This window comes from Brachypodium distachyon, chromosome 4 (genome assembly GCF_000005505.3).
Source record: "Brachypodium distachyon strain Bd21 chromosome 4, Brachypodium_distachyon_v3.0, whole genome shotgun sequence".
Taxonomy (NCBI): Eukaryota; Viridiplantae; Streptophyta; class Magnoliopsida; order Poales; family Poaceae; genus Brachypodium; species Brachypodium distachyon.
The window spans coordinates 24910387-24937473 of NC_016134.3; the positions used below are offsets into that span (position 1 = coordinate 24910387).

At 43.2% G+C, this 27087-nt stretch overlaps 3 protein-coding genes and 2 long non-coding RNA genes across 10 annotated transcripts; 1 reads left to right on the forward strand and 4 right to left on the reverse strand.

Moving 5' to 3' along the window:
• LOC100825866 (serine carboxypeptidase-like 19) lies at positions 1-4091 on the reverse strand. Its single transcript, XM_003577620.2, has 13 exons — positions 3874-4091; positions 3612-3757; positions 3311-3510; positions 3112-3214; positions 2687-2724; positions 2472-2573; positions 2253-2336; positions 1852-2007; positions 1015-1086; positions 794-915; positions 596-709; positions 436-481; positions 1-298 (listed from the first exon to the last, which is right to left on the reverse strand). The coding sequence occupies exons 1-13, from the start codon at positions 4047-4049 to the stop codon at positions 215-217; spliced, it is 1443 nt and encodes a 480-aa protein (XP_003577668.1). The 5' UTR covers positions 4050-4091; the 3' UTR covers positions 1-214.
• On the reverse strand, positions 2381-9615 carry LOC112272397 (serine carboxypeptidase-like 18). 6 transcript variants are annotated; one of them, XR_002966138.1, is made up of 8 exons: positions 9398-9615; positions 9136-9281; positions 8835-9034; positions 8636-8738; positions 8211-8248; positions 7996-8107; positions 7834-7874; positions 7061-7532 (listed from the first exon to the last, which is right to left on the reverse strand). XR_002966138.1 is itself a non-coding variant. In XM_024463061.1 (8 exons), exons 1-8 carry the CDS (start codon positions 9571-9573, stop codon positions 7523-7525), a joined length of 816 nt encoding a protein of 271 aa, XP_024318829.1. In that variant the 5' UTR covers positions 9574-9615; the 3' UTR covers positions 7088-7522. The 6 variants fall into 6 exon arrangements, 4 of the variants coding, with proteins under 4 accessions (XP_024318831.1, XP_024318829.1, XP_024318830.1 ...); XM_024463061.1 differs by having other exon boundaries at positions 7088-7532; positions 7996-8097; XM_024463062.1 differs by having other exon boundaries at positions 7088-7532; positions 7805-7874; positions 7996-8097.
• Positions 9616-12555: 2940 nt separating this feature from the next.
• Positions 12556-13404, reverse strand: LOC112272401. Its single transcript, XR_002966147.1, has 2 exons — positions 13358-13404; positions 12556-13056 (listed from the first exon to the last, which is right to left on the reverse strand). It is a non-coding gene; the product is annotated as an uncharacterized LOC112272401 (long non-coding RNA).
• Positions 13405-18092: 4688 nt separating this feature from the next.
• Positions 18093-21758, reverse strand: LOC100834528 (serine carboxypeptidase-like 19). Its single transcript, XM_024463060.1, has 11 exons — positions 21707-21758; positions 21503-21590; positions 21287-21354; positions 21067-21212; positions 20794-20993; positions 20580-20682; positions 20242-20279; positions 20060-20161; positions 19858-19941; positions 19505-19660; positions 18093-18472 (listed from the first exon to the last, which is right to left on the reverse strand). Exons 2-11 carry the CDS (start codon positions 21530-21532, stop codon positions 18347-18349), a joined length of 1053 nt encoding a protein of 350 aa, XP_024318828.1. The 5' UTR covers positions 21533-21590; positions 21707-21758; the 3' UTR covers positions 18093-18346.
• Positions 21759-21811: 53 nt separating this feature from the next.
• LOC112272400 lies at positions 21812-24009 on the forward strand. Its single transcript, XR_002966146.1, has 2 exons — positions 21812-23605; positions 23697-24009. It is a non-coding gene; the product is annotated as an uncharacterized LOC112272400 (long non-coding RNA).
• Positions 24010-27087: the final 3078 nt, after the last annotated feature.

Genomic DNA, 27087 nt, shown 5'->3' on the forward strand with positions numbered 1-27087 from the left:
TAACAGACAGAAGAGAAGTGACTGAAACAACCAGCAAATATACTCACAATTTCAGACCTACTGACGGGAACATGTGGTCTTACGATCAAAATCAAATAGACCAAACACAAGTTTCTGAAATCTGTGTTTTCTTCAGTGGCATGCCTGTGGAATAGAATAGACACACGTTTTCTGTATCCAACTTCATGTGTGTGGCGACCTACCAACACATTAGTCAGAGGGGTTCATCGGATATCCAACGCCTGAGCATAGCAAGGCATCTCTCTGGTTGATACTCCGGCGCCGTGTGTCCACCGCCCTGTATTTAAATTTAGCGATATTTGTCTCAGGACTATAATACCATAATATATATGGTGCATTACAGAACTCTTATGTTTTGAATTGTTCAACGATTCTCATGTAAATACGGTTAGGCAGAGATAGATTTCTTGGTACCTTTACAGTAGCAAATGTCATGTTATTTGCATACGTTATGGTGAATCTGGAGACACATTAAATATGAAAATATCAGTGGAGTTCTCCAAAGCAGAGTATATACTCTACTCCCTCTGATCGGTCGATGGAAGTATTTTAGGTCTTATAGAAAAATTTGTACCCTGCGGACTGTCCATCGAGATACCAAGCCCTCCATTCATCCACAACGGGGAAGTTGAGCGATCTGACCCAAGACTGAGTGCCCACAAAGGGTACCATAGCATCATGGTCTCCACTGTAGAAGCAAGAGAGATGAGAGGTTAGAAATTAGAAAACTGCAATTTTCTAAGCTATAACCTTTTCAACATAACAGCATTACCTATATACCAAGGCACGATAACCTTTTGATGTAATATTGCGATGGTATTTTATGGTACTCTTGATGTCTCTTGAATAAGGTAAATCGCCATCATGGCACCTCACCCATTCCTCCACGCTCCCCTAGGTTATTGGTGTATGTATAGAAATGTAAGAGCAGGGTTAAACAGTGCATACAAATAACAAAAGTAGGAAAACGTGAGGTGCAAATTAGTAATTTACCTTCTTGATCCCAAGGGTTGCCTGAGTGATGTTGCTGTTAGCCCAAAAATATAGCAGGTAGTTGCAATAGTCCTGTATATCAAAAATAAAACTGAAGCCGATTCAGAAAAAACTTTATACTATGATTTTTTATGATGTAGCAGCATCTTCATAAGCTGCTAGGTTGTTTTGGGTATTCTCCAAGTACGAGATATGTTGCTTAATATCTAGGAGTATGTATTATATATTGAGAATATATAATGGGTAACACAAAAAGATACTAAATCTAAAAAAGTACCGCACTATGTCATGTCGACCCAACTATTTTTGTTTTTCAGATTACAAAGACACACTCAAATACTGAAATACACCACATGCACACCATCACACCCACACAGCCACACTAGATCTAGAGCTAAGTTGGATTTTTTTTTAAACAATTTCTATTGTAACTACCCTCCGGATACGCATACGCCCTTGTCCAATTCATTTTTTCCTTTTTATCGGAGCCATTTTGGAATCCAATGTCAGGTTTCTACAATTATTAATCCGTTTATGAGAAACAGTTAATTGCAGGTGTTTGAAGACTATAATTGTCATGTGACTGAGTCAACACTCTTTGCTCTGCTTTAGTCTAATTCTCGGTCAATGATCTTTGTGTTTGTCAGACTTCCTTTTTAGCCTTGGTAAGATATACACTCATGTATCCTGACCAGGGTGTTTCGCTTGTTAAATCTCTAATCCGTCCCTTAACCCTGAACCAAATAGTGTGCAGTCGATTTATTTTAGTTCGATCTCTTTATATTGCACAATGTGACTTTAATTTTTCAGCAATGGATTTGATTAAGATGGACGTACTAGGCAATCCAGAGGGGGACGAGGAGGTTGATGTTTCAATACTCCAGCAGGTTCCTCCTTCAGTATCTTTCTCTCTGTTGTCCAATCGTTTGGTCTGGGCGAAATAAAGATGCACTTCTTATACAGAATATGTCCCTCCTGAATTTCTTGAAACAGCTGCAATGAAACATAATTTTGTTGTTTCAATAGCAAGATAACATATGAAGGATGAACCAGAATCACAAATCAAACCTTTTGATTTTGACGAAGGAATCACAAATCAATTAGTTATACAAGAGACACAGCAGAGTATGGCATGCTCGATACAGGAACTTTAATTGGAACATAGCAGTTTCTTCACATTTTTCACTTAATACATACACAAATTTAGAAGGCGAAAGTTCAGTTAGTTGTATCCTTACTCTGTTGAACTTGTCCAAAGATTGTGCACAGAGTGCCTTCTTGGGGTTGGCAAAGTCTTCCCCTTCGCAGTGCTCCATAATCGCCTTAGGATCGATGAAATCACATGCAAGCACATGGACATTGAATTAATTAACTTCATATATGTCAGAGAATGTTAAGCAGTTGACTACAAGTGAATAGGTGATTGATCAAGAGATAAGTTGTGCCTAATTAATCACCTCGTACAGTTGATCTGAAATTATTCCCATTCCATGAAGAAAAGGCACTCTAGATTCAGTATCAATGCGTTCACCTGTACCCGGGTTACCCACAAGGTAGCCCTGACCATTTCTTATATCATTACATAAACTGTTGTCAAATTAAGATAATGACACTGTAATTGTCACTACATCAATACTTGTAGCTTAATGTATATTGTATGATGTCATAGTACCTTAAGATTAATAGTCGGCCTCAGTTCAGCTTCAATATCTGAAAATAGCATGAATTAATATCCACCTTTCCACAAACACCTTAATTTCTTTTAAAGAAACCAGCTTAAATTAGTAAAGTGTGTGATTACATAAAAATGTACTTACTCCGTTCCTAAATATAAGATGTTCTAGCTTTGAACTTGGTCAAACTCAAACATCTTAAAATTTGATTAAAAAAATTAGAAAAATCTACCAACGTTTATAACTCTAAATTAGTTTTTCTAAATCAGTCATGATATATATTTTCTTAATATACTTATTTGATGTTATAGGTACTAATACAGCTTTTTTATAAGTTTGATCAAATGTTAACAAGTTTAAAATTCAGAAACAGAAGTACAGAGTAGTATAAAAATAACAATAAGCGCTGCCATAGTGATAATACCTTCTGAGATCTTCTGCATGAGGAATGGAGCGATCTTTCCACCGTAGGAGTCTCCACCGACGTAGAAAGGATTCACGAGGAAATCTTGATGCTCAGAGAACCACTGATCCAAACGATCAATAAACACAAAAGGTATCAACTAAGCAATGAATAAAACGCAACCATTTTCTCAGAATCTCACAAAAACAGTAGACTATACCTTGGTGATGAACTTTCTGAGCTGCAGAGAAGCAGACACATCTCCAACATCATAGCCTTCTGGTTTCTTGGAGAAGGAGAACCCGGCACCGACCGGCGAATCGACGAACAGGACACTCGCCGCCTTTGTCCAGGAGTAGGGATGGTACCGCAGCCGTGGTATGCCTCCATTGAAGGGCTCGACGACGAATTTCAACGGGCCTGGGAAAAGCAAGCAAGCAATTGCGAGTATGTAGCTCTAGAAGTGGCATGGGAGACAGATAGTTAAGTCTGGGGAAGTCAATAATGGAATTACTACTGACCTATCTCGAAAAACAAACCGCTGAGCACGGTGCAGCGGTCGCCGCCGGTGAGCCAAAGGATCACCGGGTCGCGCCGCGGGTTGCCCTCCGACTCGATGAAGTAGTAGAACAGCTCCGAGCCGTTCTCCTCGTCCACGGCGACATACCTGCCAAAGGATCAGTTAAAAAGGAGCTGACAATTATAAACGAATGCACAAAGCGATGTTATCAGAATTCCAAAGACGTGATATTGTATCAAGTGTCTGACTGAAGAATGAATTACCCGGTCTCTAGGCGGAAAGGGAGGGCGCCGTCGAAGCCCGGGAGGCTGGAGACCAGCGTCGGAGCAGCAGCCTCGACGGAGAAGAGACGGCGGCAGTAGCGTGGCAGAGTGGAGAAGAAGCAGAGGAGGAAGACGAGCCGTAGAAGCATCAGGGGCAGAGGAACTTGCGCGTCCATGGTTTTCTCGTTGAAGGTTTCGTTAAGCTGCAATGTTCACATCGACTTTGTATTATACACTTCATCTGTTCTAAAATACTCCCAGTGTTTCTAAATGCAAGAATTTAGGCTAGGAAAGCGTCTTACATTTAGGATGATAGTGAGTGTACAAGTATGTGTCCTTCAAATAAAATACGTGCATAATTTTCGTTGACCGTCAAACTTTTATAAGTTTGAGATGCCAACATTTGATCTTCCATTACGAAATATATTCTCATATTGTATATCCTGGTCTGACATTATACATGTTGATATTTTTATAATTTTAGTCAAATTTTGAAATGGACAGTCAACAATAGTTGTACATTATACTTTAGAAGGAGAGAGTATGCACCACTTGACCTTCATGCGTTCTTCTTCTTATTCACCTCGATTCATGATTTTTCTAAGTAATACCTACTAAATACAGTACTCTTTTCTTCACTTCTGGGAAGGTAACTCCAAGCTAGGACAATAAGAGTCTCTGAAAGCATCAAGACATGCTGAGATTTTTTCTTTTTAATGGACGCCCAATGGCATGCTCTCCTCACAAAACAATTCTTTTTTATGCCGAACCATGGTCTGTCAGACCATATGTTGACACTAGATTGAGAAGGAAGATAAGAGGAGAACTGAAGGTCGCCGATGCATTTATTCAGGAGGAAGCTATTCGATTACAAGCCGGGAATGCCGACTTGCCGTATACACGTTCGTCACCTTTTTTTTTCGGGAATTATAACAGGAGAACGTTCTCTCGTTCGTCTCACTGCGCGACGCCTGTTCTGTCTCCACCCAATCAACTTCCTCTTGCCCGTTCTGCCGATGCAGTTCCAGCCACCGCACGCGCCGCCGCCGCCCGAGCCGTTCCAGCCGCCGCCCTGCAGCGCCTCCGCCCGAGCCTTCCCCATTGCGGCCACGCGCCGTTCCTGCCGCCGCCCCGAAGCATCCACGTCGCCGCCCCAGAGCTGCCGGCGCGAGCCGTCCCCGGTGCCGCCACAAGCTACAGCCCAGCGAAGACTCCCCTTCGTCCGTTCGGCCGGTCCCGCTCAAGATCCCACAAGCTCGAGGGGAGCACGAACGGCGCAGCCATGTCTCTGCGGACGCCGGTGAGAGGAGGGGGAGCGGGAGGGAGGAGGTTTCGGCTACAGGCAGGGTGCACCTCAAGCTGATATTGGACGGGAGGTCGAAGAAGATGCAGCCATGCAGGACCAAAGGTCAAAGATGATAGCACTGTTGCTGTAATCCTGTCGCCGGACGTCGTCGGATTTCCGTCAGAACATTCAGTTTCGTCAGTAGAAAAATAAGGCGCCGGGAGCAGCCCTGAGTCTGCTCACTTGAGTTGTAGCCGTTGTAGTTCAGCTAGTTAGCTTGTTAGCACACTGTCCAGATTTAGACTGAGAAGTAACGATTTGAGAATTGAGAGCGGAGATGGCAGATTTCATAGAGTGGAGGGTTGCCGAACTGGCCCTCACCGTATGTCGCCAGGTGAGGTATGAATCAACCTTCCCTATCGATTTTCGTCCATGGTTGTGTCCGGTGGATTGTCGTGTTGTAGCGGGGGGATACTTGCCGTGAGAGTTTTGCGTGCAGTCGTTTTCAATGGTTGTGGTAGCTCGATTTTCAGTGGAAGACATGCAAGGTGTGGTTGTGGTGCTAGATTTGGACCGAAATGGATGATCATGATTATTTATGTTCATTACAGGCGACAATAATTCTTTTTTAATCGCGGATGGCAATTTGTGTCCATTAGTGATGGCATGCAGATATGATTTGTGTTGGATTGTTTTGAATGGAGGTGGTAGCCTGATTGGAGTGGAGGAGGTGTGGATACGGTGCTGGATGGTAGAGTTTGACCGAAATAGTTGGACATGGCAAGTTGTATTCATTACGGGTGGCAATTTGTGTTTTGTTAGGGTTTTGTGTGAGGTCGTTTTGAGCGAATGTGGTAGTTCGATTTGGAGTGGAGGAGATGTGGGATGGAGTGGTGGGTAAATTTTTACTGGATTTATTGATGAAGGTCGTTATTTTTGTTCATTAGGGTGGCAATTAGTATTCACTACGGGTGGAAATATGTATTCTCTAGGGAATGCTAATTTATGTTCTTTCAGATGGAATTTGTATTCATTATGGGCGGCAATATGTATTCAGTGTGAGTGGCAGTTCGTATTCACCAGGGTGGCAATTTGTAGTCACGGGGTAATGGTAACTTTTGCTCTTTTGAATGGAAATTTGTATTCACTATGGTGAGAATTAGTCTTCACTTGGGGACAATTTGTGTTTAGTCCGTGTGGCAATCTGTATTCACTAGGGTGGTAACTTGTTCATTCAAGGTATCAATTTATGTTCATCAGGGATGAAATGGATAGATGGTTCATGTTGGGTTGTTCTGAATGGAGGTGGTAGCTTGAACCGGAGTGCGGAAGATGCGGGATGCGGTTGTAGATTTTGATCGAAATTGATGTACATGCATGGTTATTTGTTTTCATTAGCGATGGCAGTTTGTATTCAGCGGGTGGCAATTTCTGTTCACTAGAGGAGACATGGAGATAAGATTTGTGTGCGGTCATTCTAAATGGAGCTGGTATAGTTTTGTTTGGAGTGCAGGTAATTAGGGGTTGTAGTGGTAGATTTTGACCAAAATAGATTGACACGGCTATTTATGTTCATTAGGTCAGTCATTTGTATTCAGCATGGGTTGCAATTTGCGGGTGGTAGGTTTTGTCCAAAATATTTAGTTTACATGTCATAAGTATGAGTTGGTTTAAAAACAACAGCCACATATGCTGTGTGGTTTTATCAAAGTTTTCCAAGTCTCTTTTGAGCTCATGAAGTCTCGTGATGCATGCACTGATTGTTTTTACTGATGTGTACAGAATCGGAAAAAAATTGTTGGACTGGCACGAAATGACCTGACGTGTCAAAAGTTGATCTCGAAAGAACCAGCTACATGGTATGTGCAACCCCGCACTGACGTCAAAACGAGTGTAGTCGCGTGCTGAAAACGAATGCGGTCGCCCGTAGCAGCTAACACCCGGGCTCCTCGCCTCTTTCCATTACTTGCATAACGGAAATACATTGTCCATGACATCAGGAAAGTGAAACAGGGGAGGAAAACAAAGGAGCCTAATACGTGGGCAGGAAACCCGCTGACAGCGCTCGCAATCAAAACGCTGACTACAGGACAAAAACCTGTGCCTAACTACTGACCTAACACAAGAATTTAAGAGTTCTCAAAATTACAGATCCCATTAGTAGACGGGCAAACGAAGTAGAGCCAAAACGAAACAATTAAGGCCACCAGAACATCAAAGAGCACAACGCAGCATCAGATAGCTGGAAGACTTGGAGCATTGACACCAGGCGCCTGGCTTCCTTCTTGCAGAGCACGCATGAGCTCCTGTGCATTGTGAATGAGTTTCTCGGCTCCTTCCTTCAGTGCTTCAGCATCATTCCCTTTATGCAAACCTGCCCAAGAAAAAAGAAAGGCACTCATAGCAAAAACCATTTCAAAGGCACTTGAGTTTGTAATTTTCAAAAGTAACACGATTGCGGCACTTCCAGATTGCCCAAGTAGCAGCAGCCAAACCTACAACAAAGAACCTTTTCCTTCGAGGCAAAAGAGCATGTATGCAGGAAAAAAACTGCCATTGAGGTTCCAAAAAGTGAACCAACCACACCCCAAACCACTTTAACAGTAGAACAAGAGAAAATTAAATGTCTGGCAGTCTCAGTTTTACCACAAAAAGAGTAGAGAGGAGTCCCCTACCAATTTTTCCTGTGCATGCAATCTCTAGTCAACATAGCATCCTGAAATAACAACAACAAGAAGATCTGAATTTTCAGAGAAATTTTAGCACGCCAAATCCACTTGTTATGGGCACCATGCACATTTCTTTCAAGCCATCTGTAAAGGGACTTAATTAATCACCTCGTACAGTTGATCTGAAATTATTCCCATTCCATGAAGAAAAGGCACTCTAGATTCAGTATCAATGCGTTCACCTGTACCCGGGTTACCCACAAGGTAGCCCTGACCATTTCTTATATCATTACATAAACTGTTGTCAAATTAAGATAATGACACTGTAATTGTCACTACATCAATACTTGTAGCTTAATGTATATTGTATGATGTCATAGTACCTTAAGATTAATAGTCGGCCTCAGTTCAGCTTCAATATCTGAAAATAGCATGAATTAATATCCACCTTTCCACAAACACCTTAATTTCTTTTAAAGAAACCAGCTTAAATTAGTAAAGTGTGTGATTACATAAAAATGTACTTACTCCGTTCCTAAATATAAGATGTTCTAGCTTTGAACTTGGTCAAACTCAAACATCTTAAAATTTGATTAAAAAAATTAGAAAAATCTACCAACGTTTATAACTCTAAATTAGTTTTTCTAAATCAGTCATGATATATATTTTCTTAATATACTTATTTGATGTTATAGGTACTAATACAGCTTTTTTATAAGTTTGATCAAATGTTAACAAGTTTAAAATTCAGAAACAGAAGTACAGAGTAGTATAAAAATAACAATAAGCGCTGCCATAGTGATAATACCTTCTGAGATCTTCTGCATGAGGAATGGAGCGATCTTTCCACCGTAGGAGTCTCCACCGACGTAGAAAGGATTCACGAGGAAATCTTGATGCTCAGAGAACCACTGATCCAAACGATCAATAAACACAAAAGGTATCAACTAAGCAATGAATAAAACGCAACCATTTTCTCAGAATCTCACAAAAACAGTAGACTATACCTTGGTGATGAACTTTCTGAGCTGCAGAGAAGCAGACACATCTCCAACATCATAGCCTTCTGGTTTCTTGGAGAAGGAGAACCCGGCACCGACCGGCGAATCGACGAACAGGACACTCGCCGCCTTTGTCCAGGAGTAGGGATGGTACCGCAGCCGTGGTATGCCTCCATTGAAGGGCTCGACGACGAATTTCAACGGGCCTGGGAAAAGCAAGCAAGCAATTGCGAGTATGTAGCTCTAGAAGTGGCATGGGAGACAGATAGTTAAGTCTGGGGAAGTCAATAATGGAATTACTACTGACCTATCTCGAAAAACAAACCGCTGAGCACGGTGCAGCGGTCGCCGCCGGTGAGCCAAAGGATCACCGGGTCGCGCCGCGGGTTGCCCTCCGACTCGATGAAGTAGTAGAACAGCTCCGAGCCGTTCTCCTCGTCCACGGCGACATACCTGCCAAAGGATCAGTTAAAAAGGAGCTGACAATTATAAACGAATGCACAAAGCGATGTTATCAGAATTCCAAAGACGTGATATTGTATCAAGTGTCTGACTGAAGAATGAATTACCCGGTCTCTAGGCGGAAAGGGAGGGCGCCGTCGAAGCCCGGGAGGCTGGAGACCAGCGTCGGAGCAGCAGCCTCGACGGAGAAGAGACGGCGGCAGTAGCGTGGCAGAGTGGAGAAGAAGCAGAGGAGGAAGACGAGCCGTAGAAGCATCAGGGGCAGAGGAACTTGCGCGTCCATGGTTTTCTCGTTGAAGGTTTCGTTAAGCTGCAATGTTCACATCGACTTTGTATTATACACTTCATCTGTTCTAAAATACTCCCAGTGTTTCTAAATGCAAGAATTTAGGCTAGGAAAGCGTCTTACATTTAGGATGATAGTGAGTGTACAAGTATGTGTCCTTCAAATAAAATACGTGCATAATTTTCGTTGACCGTCAAACTTTTATAAGTTTGAGATGCCAACATTTGATCTTCCATTACGAAATATATTCTCATATTGTATATCCTGGTCTGACATTATACATGTTGATATTTTTATAATTTTAGTCAAATTTTGAAATGGACAGTCAACAATAGTTGTACATTATACTTTAGAAGGAGAGAGTATGCACCACTTGACCTTCATGCGTTCTTCTTCTTATTCACCTCGATTCATGATTTTTCTAAGTAATACCTACTAAATACAGTACTCTTTTCTTCACTTCTGGGAAGGTAACTCCAAGCTAGGACAATAAGAGTCTCTGAAAGCATCAAGACATGCTGAGATTTTTTCTTTTTAATGGACGCCCAATGGCATGCTCTCCTCACAAAACAATTCTTTTTTATGCCGAACCATGGTCTGTCAGACCATATGTTGACACTAGATTGAGAAGGAAGATAAGAGGAGAACTGAAGGTCGCCGATGCATTTATTCAGGAGGAAGCTATTCGATTACAAGCCGGGAATGCCGACTTGCCGTATACACGTTCGTCACCTTTTTTTTTCGGGAATTATAACAGGAGAACGTTCTCTCGTTCGTCTCACTGCGCGACGCCTGTTCTGTCTCCACCCAATCAACTTCCTCTTGCCCGTTCTGCCGATGCAGTTCCAGCCACCGCACGCGCCGCCGCCGCCCGAGCCGTTCCAGCCGCCGCCCTGCAGCGCCTCCGCCCGAGCCTTCCCCATTGCGGCCACGCGCCGTTCCTGCCGCCGCCCCGAAGCATCCACGTCGCCGCCCCAGAGCTGCCGGCGCGAGCCGTCCCCGGTGCCGCCACAAGCTACAGCCCAGCGAAGACTCCCCTTCGTCCGTTCGGCCGGTCCCGCTCAAGATCCCACAAGCTCGAGGGGAGCACGAACGGCGCAGCCATGTCTCTGCGGACGCCGGTGAGAGGAGGGGGAGCGGGAGGGAGGAGGTTTCGGCTACAGGCAGGGTGCACCTCAAGCTGATATTGGACGGGAGGTCGAAGAAGATGCAGCCATGCAGGACCAAAGGTCAAAGATGATAGCACTGTTGCTGTAATCCTGTCGCCGGACGTCGTCGGATTTCCGTCAGAACATTCAGTTTCGTCAGTAGAAAAATAAGGCGCCGGGAGCAGCCCTGAGTCTGCTCACTTGAGTTGTAGCCGTTGTAGTTCAGCTAGTTAGCTTGTTAGCACACTGTCCAGATTTAGACTGAGAAGTAACGATTTGAGAATTGAGAGCGGAGATGGCAGATTTCATAGAGTGGAGGGTTGCCGAACTGGCCCTCACCGTATGTCGCCAGGTGAGGTATGAATCAACCTTCCCTATCGATTTTCGTCCATGGTTGTGTCCGGTGGATTGTCGTGTTGTAGCGGGGGGATACTTGCCGTGAGAGTTTTGCGTGCAGTCGTTTTCAATGGTTGTGGTAGCTCGATTTTCAGTGGAAGACATGCAAGGTGTGGTTGTGGTGCTAGATTTGGACCGAAATGGATGATCATGATTATTTATGTTCATTACAGGCGACAATAATTCTTTTTTAATCGCGGATGGCAATTTGTGTCCATTAGTGATGGCATGCAGATATGATTTGTGTTGGATTGTTTTGAATGGAGGTGGTAGCCTGATTGGAGTGGAGGAGGTGTGGATACGGTGCTGGATGGTAGAGTTTGACCGAAATAGTTGGACATGGCAAGTTGTATTCATTACGGGTGGCAATTTGTGTTTTGTTAGGGTTTTGTGTGAGGTCGTTTTGAGCGAATGTGGTAGTTCGATTTGGAGTGGAGGAGATGTGGGATGGAGTGGTGGGTAAATTTTTACTGGATTTATTGATGAAGGTCGTTATTTTTGTTCATTAGGGTGGCAATTAGTATTCACTACGGGTGGAAATATGTATTCTCTAGGGAATGCTAATTTATGTTCTTTCAGATGGAATTTGTATTCATTATGGGCGGCAATATGTATTCAGTGTGAGTGGCAGTTCGTATTCACCAGGGTGGCAATTTGTAGTCACGGGGTAATGGTAACTTTTGCTCTTTTGAATGGAAATTTGTATTCACTATGGTGAGAATTAGTCTTCACTTGGGGACAATTTGTGTTTAGTCCGTGTGGCAATCTGTATTCACTAGGGTGGTAACTTGTTCATTCAAGGTATCAATTTATGTTCATCAGGGATGAAATGGATAGATGGTTCATGTTGGGTTGTTCTGAATGGAGGTGGTAGCTTGAACCGGAGTGCGGAAGATGCGGGATGCGGTTGTAGATTTTGATCGAAATTGATGTACATGCATGGTTATTTGTTTTCATTAGCGATGGCAGTTTGTATTCAGCGGGTGGCAATTTCTGTTCACTAGAGGAGACATGGAGATAAGATTTGTGTGCGGTCATTCTAAATGGAGCTGGTATAGTTTTGTTTGGAGTGCAGGTAATTAGGGGTTGTAGTGGTAGATTTTGACCAAAATAGATTGACACGGCTATTTATGTTCATTAGGTCAGTCATTTGTATTCAGCATGGGTTGCAATTTGCGGGTGGTAGGTTTTGTCCAAAATATTTAGTTTACATGTCATAAGTATGAGTTGGTTTAAAAACAACAGCCACATATGCTGTGTGGTTTTATCAAAGTTTTCCAAGTCTCTTTTGAGCTCATGAAGTCTCGTGATGCATGCACTGATTGTTTTTACTGATGTGTACAGAATCGGAAAAAAATTGTTGGACTGGCACGAAATGACCTGACGTGTCAAAAGTTGATCTCGAAAGAACCAGCTACATGGTATGTGCAACCCCGCACTGACGTCAAAACGAGTGTAGTCGCGTGCTGAAAACGAATGCGGTCGCCCGTAGCAGCTAACACCCGGGCTCCTCGCCTCTTTCCATTACTTGCATAACGGAAATACATTGTCCATGACATCAGGAAAGTGAAACAGGGGAGGAAAACAAAGGAGCCTAATACGTGGGCAGGAAACCCGCTGACAGCGCTCGCAATCAAAACGCTGACTACAGGACAAAAACCTGTGCCTAACTACTGACCTAACACAAGAATTTAAGAGTTCTCAAAATTACAGATCCCATTAGTAGACGGGCAAACGAAGTAGAGCCAAAACAAAACAATTAAGGCCACCAGAACATCAAAGAGCACAACGCAGCATCAGATAGCTGGAAGACTTGGAGCATTGACACCAGGCGCCTGGCTTCCTTCTTGCAGAGCACGCATGAGCTCCTGTGCATTGTGAATGAGTTTCTCGGCTCCTTCCTTCAGTGCTTCAGCATCATTCCCTTTATGCAAACCTGCCCAAGAAAAAAGAAAGGCACTCATAGCAAAAACCATTTCAAAGGCACTTGAGTTTGTAATTTTCAAAAGTAACACGATTGCGGCACTTCCAGATTGCCCAAGTAGCAGCAGCCAAACCTACAACAAAGAACCTTTTCCTTCGAGGCAAAAGAGCATGTATGCAGGAAAAAAACTGCCATTGAGGTTCCAAAAAGTGAACCAACCACACCCCAAACCACTTTAACAGTAGAACAAGAGAAAATTAAATGTCTGGCAGTCTCAGTTTTACCACAAAAAGAGTAGAGAGGAGTCCCCTACCAATTTTTCCTGTGCATGCAATCTCTAGTCAACACAGCATCCTGAAATAACAACAACAAGAAGATCTGAATTTTCAGAGAAATTTTAGCACGCCAAATCCACTTGTTATGGGCACCATGCACATTTCTTTCAAGCCATCTGTAAAGGGACTTAATAGTAAAACGTCCAGAATGCTCATGTACCCAAACCACGGAATCAGCATCAAAAGACAAGTTCAGAGCCGCAACTCTGTTTCTTATTGAACTCCAGTTATCAACCAAGATAGGATTCAATTGTCGCCTAAAACCCAGATTAAAGCCAGTATGAATAAAAGCTTTGATAGTAATATTAGGAGACAAGCAAATACTATATAAATCAGGGAATTGAATAGACAGAGGTCCATTCTCACCATCCCAACAGTCCTCCCACAATCTCATCTGATCAGCATTACCCAGCCTAATCTTTCTTCTAGCAAGGTAGAAATCCTTCACTTTCAGTAGGGCTTTCCAACTAGGGGAATCTTGATGTCTCATCTTAACAGTAGGTACAGCCTCATTACTCAATATTTCCTCCTGATCAGAGTTTGCCACAATCCTTGTTCATTATCCAACCTTCACCACCATTTACAAAGAAGTCTTATTTTGCTTCCTTAAATCTTTAACTCCAAGACCACCCTTCCCCTTTGACATACAAACCCTGGCCCACTTGACTAGGTGATATTTTTTCCTCTCACTGTTTCCTTGCCAATGAAACTTTCTTCCATGCTTGTCCAAAGAAACATAGACATGTGATAGGAAGGTAAGTTAGAAAGACAGGCATTTAAAAGAAAAGTTTTCCAACCCAAAGAAAACTGCAGCTTTTCTAGGCTTCAAGTCTTTTCATGAATTTAGCATCTAGAAAATCCCAATCTTTGTTTTTGAGTGGAACAAAGGTAACAGGAACCCCAAGATATTTCAAAGCTAGGGTACCAATCTAACAACCAAACAAGGAGGCATAATGTTCCGTAATGTTGTTATCCCCACCAATAATAAACACCTCACTCCTCAGAAAATTGATTTTAAGACCATACATTAGCTTAAACATGCATAATAACTTCATATTCACAGCTTAGTCCTCATCATGTTGAAGGAAAATAACAGTCCTGATCTATTAGATCACTAGCAAGACCAACAAACAAATTATTATTTTGTCCTACAAAACCATCTTAGTTAACACCTGATCTGCCAGATTAAATAACATAGGGGACAATGGGTCACCTTGTCTATGTGAAGAATGCTTTCCTTCATGGTGATCTACATGAGGAAGTTTATATGCAGCCACCTCCTGGTGTTGAGGTTCCACTGGGTCATGTCTATCGCCTTCGAAAAGCTCTTTATGGGCTCAAGCAAGCCCCTCATGCTTGGTTTGAGCGGTTCACTTCTATGGTTCAAGCTGCTGGCTTTTCTCCTAGTGAGCATGACACTGCACTCTTCATTCATACATCTGAGCGTGGTCGTACGCTTCTTTTGCTCTATGTAGATGACATGTTGATCACTAGAGATCATTTGGCATATTGACATGGTATTAGAGCTCTAGCCATCTCTGTAGCTTACCCCACCTGGCCGCCGCCGGCGAATCGCCGGCCGCTGCTCCCGTCGTTGCTGACCGCAAGAGTCCAGGTTGGCCTCGATTTCCCCTGCATCTCTACCTTCACGTCACCTGCTGCTGCTACTCTGCTCTGCCTCCGCATCCCCTGCTACTGCTTTTGCTTTGCTCCGCTTCCCTTGCTGCTTCTCTACTCAATCTCTGCCTCCACTGGTTCCCTTTCCTCTACTACTAGTCTGCAGGGTCTGCTTGCCCTCCGCCTCCTCTAGATCCCCTTCCTCTGCTGCTGGCCTACTTGCTCTCCTTCATCCTTGCTCTATTCTTGTGTGTAGACGCAGGGTTATTTGGTTTGTTCCTGTAGTTCGGTCTGTTCCTGCACAAGTCTAAGGTGGATTATGCTGCTGTGTGCCTTGGCAGAGTTCGAGTGAGCTTGCTATTGTAGTATGTGTGCTGGTTACGAGCAGAGAAGTTGGAGGTCTTTACTTGTGTGCTGAGTTGTTCGGATGAGATGTTGGCTGCTCCCGCTGTCGTGCTAGTGTTGTGTCTTTCCTTGCTGTTTGGCTGTACATCATGAATTCTGAAGGTCTGCTTGGTCTTTGTCCTTCCTTGTGTGATGGAGTTGATGATGTTGTTTCCATTTCGGCTCCCACCAGTTCACAATATTTTGGAACTCTATTGACCCAATTTCAGAACCAGCTTAGCAATCTTCAGACCCAACTGCGGCAGTTACAAGCATCATTTGATGGATCAGTTGGCAATCATGTTTCATCATGTTCAGTGTCAAGTGTTACCATTCCTTGGGTGTTGGACTCTGGGGCTTCTTTCCATGTGAGATCTGATAGCTCTTGCCTTACGTCATGTCGACCCATTGCGGATGGTATGTTCGTTCATACAGGTGATGGTACTCCATGCAAGGTCACTCATAAGGGGACTCTGTCCACATCTCAGTTTGCAGTTTCAGATGTGTCCTTGGCTCCTAAGCTCTCAATGAATCTCATGTCCGTTGGTCAGTTGGCTGAGAAGAATTATTTTATTGGATTTGATGACATCTCCTGCTATGTGCAGGATCGTCAGAGCAAGAGGATCATTGGAACTGGCCATCGTCGTAGAGGATCCACATCCCTCTATGTCCTTGACACCTTACACCTCCCTCCACCTTTTGCTTAGTCCGTGTTTTTCTCTACTAAATCTCTCTCGAGTTCGCCCTTTTCATTTGCCCAGTGGCATCATCGTTTAGGTCATTTATGTGGTTTTCGTTTATCTACTCTTATTCAGCAAGGTGTTTTGGGTCGTGTTTCCGTTGACACTAGTTTTCATTGTAAGGGTTGTAAGCTAGGGAAACAGGTACAACTTCCATATCCTTCCAGCACCACTTGTTCTAGTCGCCCTTTTGATTTAGTACATTCAGATGTATGGGCCCCCTCTCTTTTTGTTTCAAAGGGTGGCCATAAACATTATGTCATCTTTGTTGATGATCATTCTCGGTATACTTGGGTCTATTCCATGAAGCATCGTTCTCAACTGATTTCCATATATCAGGCTTTTGCACGTATGGTCTATATACAATTCTCTTGTGCTATCCATTTTTTTCGTTCTGACTCTAGGGAGGGGAGTATCTATCTGTAGCTTTTCGCGAATTTCTCTCTTCCGAGGGTACTCTTCCTCAGCTTCCATGTCCAGGTGCTCATGCTCAGTAGAGCGTAAGCATCGTCATGTTATTGAGACACCTCGTACTCTTCTGATTTCTTCCTTCGTCCCTACTCAGTTTTGGGGTGAACCTATCTCTACGGCTGTGTATCTCATCAATATGCAGCCTTCTTCCCGTCTTTAGGGCAAGTGTCCTGGTGAGGTTTTGTTTGGTTCTCCTCCTACATATGACCATCTCCGTGTTTTTGGTTGTATTGTTACGTTCTTTTAGCACCACGTGAGCGTACCAAGTTGACTGCACAACCTGTTCAGTGTGTTTTTCTTGGATACAGTCTTGAGCACAAGGGTGATCGTTGCTATGATCCTTCTGCTCGTCGCATTCGGTTTTCTCGAGATGTCACTTTTGCTGAGGATCAACCCTTCTTCTATTCTTCTTCCACTTGGCCATCATCTTCCACCTCCTTGGAGTCCACCTCCTTTCTTTCACTTCCACCTATCTTCTCTTTCGATGAGTCCATTCCTGATCAATCACCACCAGATCTACCTTTATCACCACATGCTTCAACCTCACCTCCACCAGCTCCACCTTCTCCACCGGCTCCATCTTCTCCTCCACCAGATCCATCTTGTCCTCCACAAGCTCGACCTATTCTAGATAGCTTTCCTTTCCATTACACTCGTCGTCCCAGATTACCACCTGATACACAATCATCTATTCCTTCTTCTTTTGTTCCTCCAGCCAGTACTGTTGATCCTCACACTAACGACTCCTCTCAGACAGGAAGGTATGCTCTTCGTGATCGCTCCTCTCTTGAGCTTCCAAACAGGTATAGAAATGATTTCTCAGTAGGGGCAGCTTATGAGCCTACAACTTATCAGGAGGCAGTTGCGTTGCCTGAGTGGCAAAAAGCTATGTCTGAGGAGCTTGCTGCCCTAGAAGGTACCAGTACTTGGGATTTGGTTCCACTACCATCTCGATCAGCCCCTATTACTTGCAAATGGGTGTACAAGGTAAAAACTAAGTCAGATGGCTTTGTGGGACGCCATAAAGCTCAGCTTGTTGCAAGAGGATTTCAACAGACTCATGGGAGAGATTATGACGAGACTTTTGCTCCTGTTGCTCACATGACATCTGTTCGCACTCTAATTGCTGTTGCTGCTCCTCGGTCATGGAAAATTTCCCAAATGGATGTGAAGAATGTTTTCCTTCATGGTGATCTACATGAGGAAGTTTATATGCAGCCACCACCTGGTGTTGAGGTTCCACTGGGTCATGTCTGTCGCCTTCCAAAAGCTCTTTATGGGCTCAAGCAAGCCCCTCATGCTTGGTTTGAGCGGTTCAGTTCTGTGGTTCAAACTACTGGCTTTTCTCCTAGTGAGCATGACCCTGCACTCTTCATTCATACATCTGAGCGTGGTCGTACGCTTCTTTTGCTCTATGTAGATGACATGTTGATCACTGGAGATGATTTGGCATATTGACAGCCTAACCCCCTTAGCACTTTGAAAATAAGAACCAACTATATCATTCAACCTGACACTGGCACTCCCATTTCTGAGAACTTGATTAGTCCACATACACCATTTTTCATTACATCCTCTTAGCTTCAGACAAGAGAGGAGAAAATCCCTGTTAACCTTATTATAAGCTTTTTTGAAATCAAGCTTAAGAATCACACCAATCTCCTTTTTAACATGTGTATGGTGCAGAATCTCATGCATTTGAGAGGCTGGAAACCTGACATTTTCTAAGCTACAACCTTTTCAACTTAACACCAATTACCTATAGACCAACGCACGATAACCTTTTGACGTAATATTACGATGGTACTTTATGGTGCTCTTGATGTCTTTTGAATAAGGTAGATCTCCATCGTGGCACCTCACCCATTCCTCCACGCTCCCCTAGGTCAGCGTATATGTAGAATGTAAGAGCAGAGATAAACAGGACATGAAAATAACAAAATAAGGAAAACGAGAGGTGTAAATTAGTAATTTACCTTCTTGATCCCAAGGGTTGCACGTGTGATGTTGTTGTTAGCCCAAAAATATAGCAGGTAGTTGCAAACAAAATGATAAACCATGTATATTTTTAATATATAATACTGTAGATAGATATTAAAATAGCATATATATCTCATACTCTGAGAACACCAGAAAACCTAGCAGCTTATGATTTTTTCCTATTTTAATATCTACCATCTATTATATATATAAAGAAAATACATGGTTTATGAAAAAAAAAAAGAAATCCAAAACGTGTCTCACTATGTTACTTTTAGTTTACACGGACGCATATAAACACTCACCACACTCAATCCAATCCATGACTTCCTCACTAAATCTAGAGTGAAGGTCAGCTCGATTAAATTCAGTTATCCTATATCCCAAAACCAAGGGGCAAACAGTTTACCATGGAACACGTATGCATGTGAAGGTGTGGCACATTGGCGCTCAACCCAAGAATCGAGTCTGGGTGCACCACGCCAAGCCTTACCGATGAGTCCGGGTTCAATCGTGTCTACGCAAATAAAGGCTTGTCATGATCATCTAGTACTCCCAGTTGCTCATTTTTTATGAGTCGGAGAGAGCAGTGATTATCGAACGCAATTAACATCTTGTGCTCTCTCCGATTTGCTTTTCGTTTTAGCCGAGCCATCTTTTTGGAATCCAGTGCCAGAACATGTCAATTGAAGGTGTTTGAAGGCTAGATTTTTTCATGTGTGAGAGACAACAGTCTTTGCTCTGCTTTACTCCAATCCTGGGTCAATGATCTTTGTGTTTGTCAGATTTCCTTTTTAGCCTTGGTAAGATGGACACTCATGTATCCTGACCATTAAGGATGTTTGCCAATTCCCTTAACCCTGAACCAAGCGGCGTACATTCGATTCATTTTAGTTCGATCTTAAGCAATTGAGTTGATTAAGATGGACGTACTTGGCAATCCAGAGGGGGACGAGGTGGTTGGTGTTTCAGTACTCCAGCAGGTTCCTCCTTGAGGATCTTTCTTTCCGTTGTGCCATCGTTTGGTCTGGGAGACACATAAATGCACTTTTTATACAGAATATGTGGCTTGGAAACTTCTTGAAGAAGCTGCAATGAAACATCATTTCTTGTTTCGGTAATAGCAAGATAACGGATAAACCAGAATCACAAATCCGTTAATTATATGATAATATGATACAAGAGGCACAACGGCTACTGGCATGCTCGATACATGATTTTTATTTGGAATATATCAATACATACACAAATTTAGAAGGAGGAAGTTCAGTTAGTTGTATCCTTACTCCGTTGAACTTATCCATAGACTGTGCACAGAGCGCATTCTTGGGGTTGGCAAAGTCTTCCCCTTGGCAGTGCCCTATGATCGTCTTAAGATCGATCACATAACATACAAGCACATGGACTATTAATTAGTTGACTTCATATATGTGAGAGATTAGGTGAATAGGTGATTGATCAAGAGTTAAGTTGAACATAACTAATCACCTCATACAGTTGATCTGAAATTATTCCCATTCCATGAAGAAAAGGCACTCTCGATTCAGTATCAATGCGTTCACCTGTACCCGGGTTACCTACCAGGTAGCCCTGATCATCTTAATTTATCATTACACAAACTGTAGCATCAATACTTACGACAGAATGGATATTGTTCGACTGTTGATTACCTTCAGATTAATTGCCGGCCTCAGTCCTGCTTCAATATCTGAAAATAGCACTAGTGTTTTGGATACTTGAAGTATGAACTATTATCTACCTTCCCAAAGTACTGATATATCCAATCTACTCCAGCTGTTCATAATTAATTGGTGCTCCATGTTCTAGCAGAACTTTTGCAAAAAAACCCTATAGTTTTTCGAAATCAACGTGCAGTACACGTTCAATTGAAGATGTGTACATGCATGTTGATTTCGTAAATTAGTAGGGTTTTTTTTTATAAAATCGCCGGCGCCTATTAATCGTGAACGTAGGGAGTAATAAACGTTACCGTAGGAGTAATGTATACCTTCTGAGATCTTCCGCGTGAGGATTGGAACGATCTTTCCACGGTAGGAGTCTCCACCAACATAGAAAGGATTAGCAAGGAAATCTTGATGCTCAGAGGACCACTGATCCAACCCAATAGATGAACACAAAAGTATTAATAACCAACCATCAAGCAATGAGTGATACGCATCCACGTTCTCCCGATCTCAGCAAGAAGAGCAATAGGAGATTACCTTGGTGATGAATTTTCTGAGCTGGAGAGAAGCAGACACATCTCCAACATCATATCCTTTGTGTTTCTTGGAGAAGGAGAACCCGGAGCCGACCGGCGAGTCGACGAACAGGACACTCGCGGCCTTCGTCCAGGAGTAGGGATGGTAGCGTAGCCATGGCAAGGTCCCGTCGTAGGGCTCGGCGACGAATTTCAACGGGCCTGGAAAAGGCAATCCATCTTATTGCTGTTTTGCCTTTTCTGAGACAGCTAGTCCTGAGGCAATTTTACTGACCTATCTCGAAAAATAGAGCGCTGAGCATGGTGCAGCGGTCGCCGCCGGTGAGCCAGAGGATGACCGGGTCGCAACGCGGGTCGCCCTCCGACTCGATGAAGCAGTAGAACAGCTCCGAACCGTTCTCCTCGTCCACGGTGACATACCTGCAGCCAAGGATCAGTTAAAAAGGAGCTGACAATGAAACGAATGCACTTGCGATGTACTAAGTGTCAATTACCCGGTCTCGAGGCGGAAAGGGAGGGCACCATCGAAGCCTGGGAGGCTGGAGACCAGCGTCAGAGCAGCCTGATGATCATCATGTTTGTAGCATTTAAGAGCATACTTCGGAGTTTATTTGGCATAAAAATTAAGCTTTATTGATCAGATTTCTTATTTAGAGAGTACTAGTACTTGCAAATACATTGTATGACCTACTTTACAGCCTGGGGCTCACATTTGCAGGATGGGTGCGATAAGGCACCATATTTCTTCTCCAAGGCTTACTTGTGCTTCATCGCCAAGTTCTATAACTGCTCTTGGACCTGCTTGCGACAATTACAGAGAAGAGAGGGAGCAAAACAAAAGAAAGTCATATCAGCCAGGGATCAACTTGAGAAGAAAATACAGAAGTTTGAGGACAGGAGTAAAAAAATCTCACCTGCCCCCAAAAACACACAGGGTTGTGACACCAAAAGGGAGGACGACGGGGGAGAGAAGAAGGGCATCACGGGGGGGGGGGGGGGGGGGGGAAGAGGGCCAGAGACGGAAGAACACGTCGAGGTCAGAGGAGAAGGAAGGAATGAAGAGGCAACACCGCTGATCTGCAAAATCGCTCGCGATCTTTGCTGAAGCTCTACGGCGTGACAACAACTCTGACCCATTCTTCAACCTCGTTTCACTACAACAAGCTTATTCTATCGATTAGCTGCAGTAATCTGTCCCTTCCTTTGTTCATGTGCTTGGTGATGAAGTCTACATCTCTACCCAATTCTTACTTGTTGCTGTAATCTCACTCTATTTACGGTTCAGATTAGTAGAACTAATTAGTCTATCTACTGTTAGTGTTTTTATTTGCAAAAATCTGAGATCCACCCAATCCTTTGTAGTTAGTTAATCTTGTTGTCGAGTATTCAGTTTGTTTTGCATTAGAAATCAGTGGATCCTTTGCTTTGTGCTGTGATCTTTCTGCCTGAGCAAAAACAAAAAAAAATCAGTTACTGTTCACTAGATTTTAGAGTTTAACTAGTGTTTTTAATCTGTCCCATTCTAGTTACTTTTCTCCTATCCAATACTTAGATTTTTGCTTGAGATCTTTGTTGAATCTTGCTTTTAGTTTTGCTGTTCTCATAAACAAAATCACCAAAAAAATATTTTCTCTTTGTCATCTTAAGTTTCAGAATCTCTGACCCATTCTTGCCAAACTTGCTTGTGTGAATCGGTACTCTGTTTCAGTTTAGAGGCATTTGAATTTGGGCACCAAAAATCATTCTCTTTTGATCTAGCTGTAAAAAACTGCTAAGAACTTGTAATTTGGTCCCAGTGAAAAAACGACAACCCTATACTTTCAGTGGATCACAGCCGCCTGGACGGAGAAGAAAAAGCAGGGGAGGAAGACTGAGCCGTAGAAAAAGCATCAGTTCCATGATTTTCCCCGTTGAATATTTTGCCAAGCTCCAATGTTGAGGTCGTCTGATATGCACCTCAAAGGTAGAAAAAGCATCAGTTCCATGATTTTCCCCGTTGAATATTTTGCTAAGCTCCAATGTTGAGGTCGTCTGATATGCACCTCAAAGGATAAGAGGGTCAGCTGAGCTACATCACGGATCAGATAAAAGAAATGGGACGACGTGATTCATTGCGGTGCAGCACGAAGTTAATGTCTAGTCTAGTTTAGTGTGTCTTCGTGCTGCACGCCAGCACGTGAACCTCAAACAATCGTAAATAATACATGCCGCGCCCCGCGCGCGTGGGTGTTCTTTTTTTAACGCTGTTTTCTGATTTTCTGAGATAAAGGATGATAGAATTTTTGAAGCTGGAGAGATGCTGACGCGTGGGAAGGACGAAGGCAAGTCTGTATTTTTTTCTTCTTCTGATTAGGCCGTCCCATTTCTGATTATGTACTGTTTTAGGTATTTAAATCTATTATCTGAATTTGCTAGCGCACAGGTGCCTTTTTTTTTTGAAAATCAGTTGAACCGATCATGCTTTAAGATCTGTGAAAATTTGGTCGCCTTTCTTTTTTTTTTCTTTTTGTGTCGAGCCTCTTTTCTTTCTGTTATCTCTTTCCAGAGGGCTCGGCCGACGCCTCGACCTCGTGTTCTGGAAATGAGGGGTTCCAGCCTCCCACCTCGTTCGAGTCGCCTTCTGGTTCTCTCGCGTGGGCGCAGCTGACGCTTCCTACAACCGCCCTGGTCTGACGTGGCGGCGAAGTCCGCCTCGTTGTCCTCGACGTCGCCATCCTTCTCCGTCGTGTGTGGGGGCTGGGCGAGGGCGCGCGGGTGCCACAGAGGCACGCGCTGGTGTGCGTCGGTGAGGAGGACGGGTCCGTAGAGGCGGGGTGGGTCATTTTGCATCTAGGCATCGTGTTGTGGTTAGCTTTGTCTACTTGAGATTCTGCCGCTCATTTTTGCTAATTTTGATGTGTCTAGGCGAAGTCAAGGAGGGCAAGGCATCTTTATTCACTTCGGCATCTGCTTGTGCGATGAGTGCTTCGTTTATACCCTGACCGAAATGGTTGTATACTGTTGATCTGGAATGATCGCTTCATAGAATTGGTACTTGAGGAATTTATACGTACTCAAAGTACTTAAGTAAATATTTAAGAAATAGTGGTATTGGAATACAATATTAACATACTAGAAAGATCATCTAGATACAATACCAATCCGAAAAACCTATGGTGATTGTCAGGTTACAGCCCGAAGGAAATGTACAAACGTAATTAAATTGTATATTTAATTATGATGCATGACTCACACATGCGTGTCATGAGACGTCACAGATAAGTGTCCGGTTAAAAGTTAATTATATTATGGTTATTGATTATAACTGGACTCAAACAATAACAAGTTTGTTTAAACATGAAATCTTATCTGCATATAGATCAGGACTCTGGAAATAGCAGTATATATAAGAGATTTCAACCCTAGCCTCAAAAGCATTGTAAGCGGCACCACCGGTAAGGCAGAGGAATAGAGATAGGTCGCAACCCTGGATTTCTTACATTTCAGTGGGCCAAGAGAAGGACATATGCTTCTTTTATCTATACCAATATATTAAATTGGAGTTGGTGGTGATGGTACAGTCGCGGTACGTCACTTCACCAAAATTATGAATCTGACATCGCTGTCACCACTTGATATGGACATGCTAACCATGGATACGACCTTTGATACCCTCAATTCTATAATATTTGACAAGATTTATAATCAGGTGAATTCAAGTAGTAATTGTTTTCATTGTCATACTTATGAAGAGGCGGAGCTACTACTATCTTGTCTCGTTTCATTACGTAGGCATCTTGTCGAGCTTTTCAAGTCCAAGGTCAAAATGAGATACGGTGGAGGCGAACGGGAGGGCCAACAAGAATCAAGCATTCATATAGCTGAGAGGGAAGGATTTCAAGTGTACTTACCAACAAATCAAACGGCACATGATTCGGAGCTTGCTAGAGAAAGATATCACGAATTAAAGTTGAATCCGATTCGGGTCCGAGCTGCCAGGAGATCCGAATTTGTTTTAATCACCCAGGCCGCATCCGGAGTTCAAATCAAGCAAACAAGTACTTGTTGGAAAGGTAATTATAAGACCTTTCCAACGGATCTGGCCCCATCAAGAGATTCGACTCGTGCTGACCGTGACGGACAAAACAAGCTGACGGATCTGTTTTTCTGTTTCCTAAAGAGTTGTAGTTTGTTAGGAAAGTTAGAGATAGAGTTGGATTTCGGACTCCTTATTCAAGGTGGACGAAAATATCTCTCTCTCCTCCTTTATATACCCCATGAGCCCCCCTAAGGAGCCTTGGGTTTTGTTTAGTTAAAAGTTAGCCATCGCTACTACTTCGTGTAATCGCGTGTGTCGGTTAAACCACCTGTTTTACCGCTTTCGGAACCCCAACTTATCGTCTCGTTGAGACTTTGGTTTGATATAGTATATTCGCAATTTTAGATTGCATCCGCTATTTATCTTGTTCTTGCTTGTTCTTCGATTGCTTGCAGGAACAAAGACCTTCGTGGTCAGGTTGATCGTGCCCCCGCGTGATCAATAACCCTTTGGAGTTGGTGTATCGATTGCTAAGGCGCTGCCTCCTAGGCCGTAGTCGGATCGTCAACGTCACCTCCTACCCAAATCGAGAGTTACCAATCTCATCGAAAGATCGGGCCACCCGCACCCGTATCACGTGGTATCAGAGCTTAAGGTTGCTCGGTGAGATTTTTCCAGTTTATCCATAGTTTAGATCTGTTTTTACCTATCGTCCAGAAAAAGCCAAACAAAAATTAGAATTAGGTACCTTGTCCTACAACCAATCTGAGCCTTGCAATTTTCACATTAGTATTTGCATTGTTGAATCTTTGCTGCATTAATCGTGTCGAGTTGCTGGATTAGATTGGATCGTTTTTCAGATTTTTTCTACTAGATCGAACTTGCTTTTGGTTTTCTTGTTCTTCGTGTGACGCAGGTTTCCTTCATCAATCTTCCGCCGCCAAACTTCCTGCCACACCACCGCCATAATCTTCCGCCGCCACCATATCTTCCACCGAGTCCCTCTTCGAGTCCTACACCGAGTCCTTCTTCCAGTCCTACACCGAGTCCCTCGTCGAGTCCTACATCGAGTCGGCAAGTTATAGTTTTCAGCCGCGAGTTCGAGTCCGAGTCCAATCAAGAGTGCTTTTGGAAAGTGTTTCATAATAGATCGAATTTTGTTTAGAGATCAAGTTGTTCGGAAAGTTGTGAAAAAAAAAGAAGGGAAAGAAGAAGAAAAAGGAAGAAAGAAAGAAAAAAAAAACGAAAAAAAAAGAGAGAAAGAGTTCGAGTCAGTTTCGGACCCGAGTCCGAGTAGAATTTTAGTTTCGGGTGGGTTTGACCCGTGTTCAGTAAAGCGGACGTATCTTTTGCATACCAACTCGGATTTAGACGTTCTTGGACTTTTTGGAAAGCTCACGATGAGGCACATCAGGAAATATCCAGGGCGCCGCCCTGCACTTTGACCCTCAAATTCGGCATCTAAGGTGGACTTTTCGAGCTCCAAAGTTTCTGCACCCGTTTTACGGCACCGGGGCAGCGCAGTATATCTCAGTTTTCTCCACCGTCCGATCTCCGTTTCGAGTGATCTTGCACTTGTTGGAAAGCTTGTTTTGATACGCTTCTAACCCATATTTTCTCATATTTTTCTGAATTTTTCTTAGTGCAGCCTTTGCTGTTCTTCGACAGACCGACGTACAGTTTTCCGGTCCTTCTTTTGCGTGAGTTTCTGGGGTTAAAAAAAAAAGAAAAAAAAAGAAGAAGAAAAGAATAAGAAGCCAAACAGAAGGCCACAAAAAGAAAAAAGAAGAAAAAAAATCCCAGGGATTTACTTGTTGTGCCATCTTTTGATCTTTGTATCCTATCTTCTTCAGTATCTAGGCTTAGATTATTTCTGTAATTCGTTCTTATCGACTCCAGCAGCTAGGACTAGCATTATTGAGCATATTTTCAACTTTGCATTGCTGATTTGATTATTTGCTATTCTTTGCTACTCACAAAAGCCTCCAAGCTACACAGATTCTACACCTAGGTTGGTTTGTTACCGAGGCATCGATACATTTAATCTCCGGAGGTGTTGGTTACGCCGCTGGCCATCACCTTCCTGTTTTGCATGGTAAGAACTTGTAAGAACTTGATTTTTAGCTTGAGAGTTGAGCGACTTGTAGCCACATCCTAGTAGTTGATAAGAACATATTACTGTGATTTATTTCTTGTTTTCTACTAACCATGACAGGACTTACACGAAGCATGGCAACTAGACCGATGCTATCCCGTGACCGCGATGAGTGCTTTTCA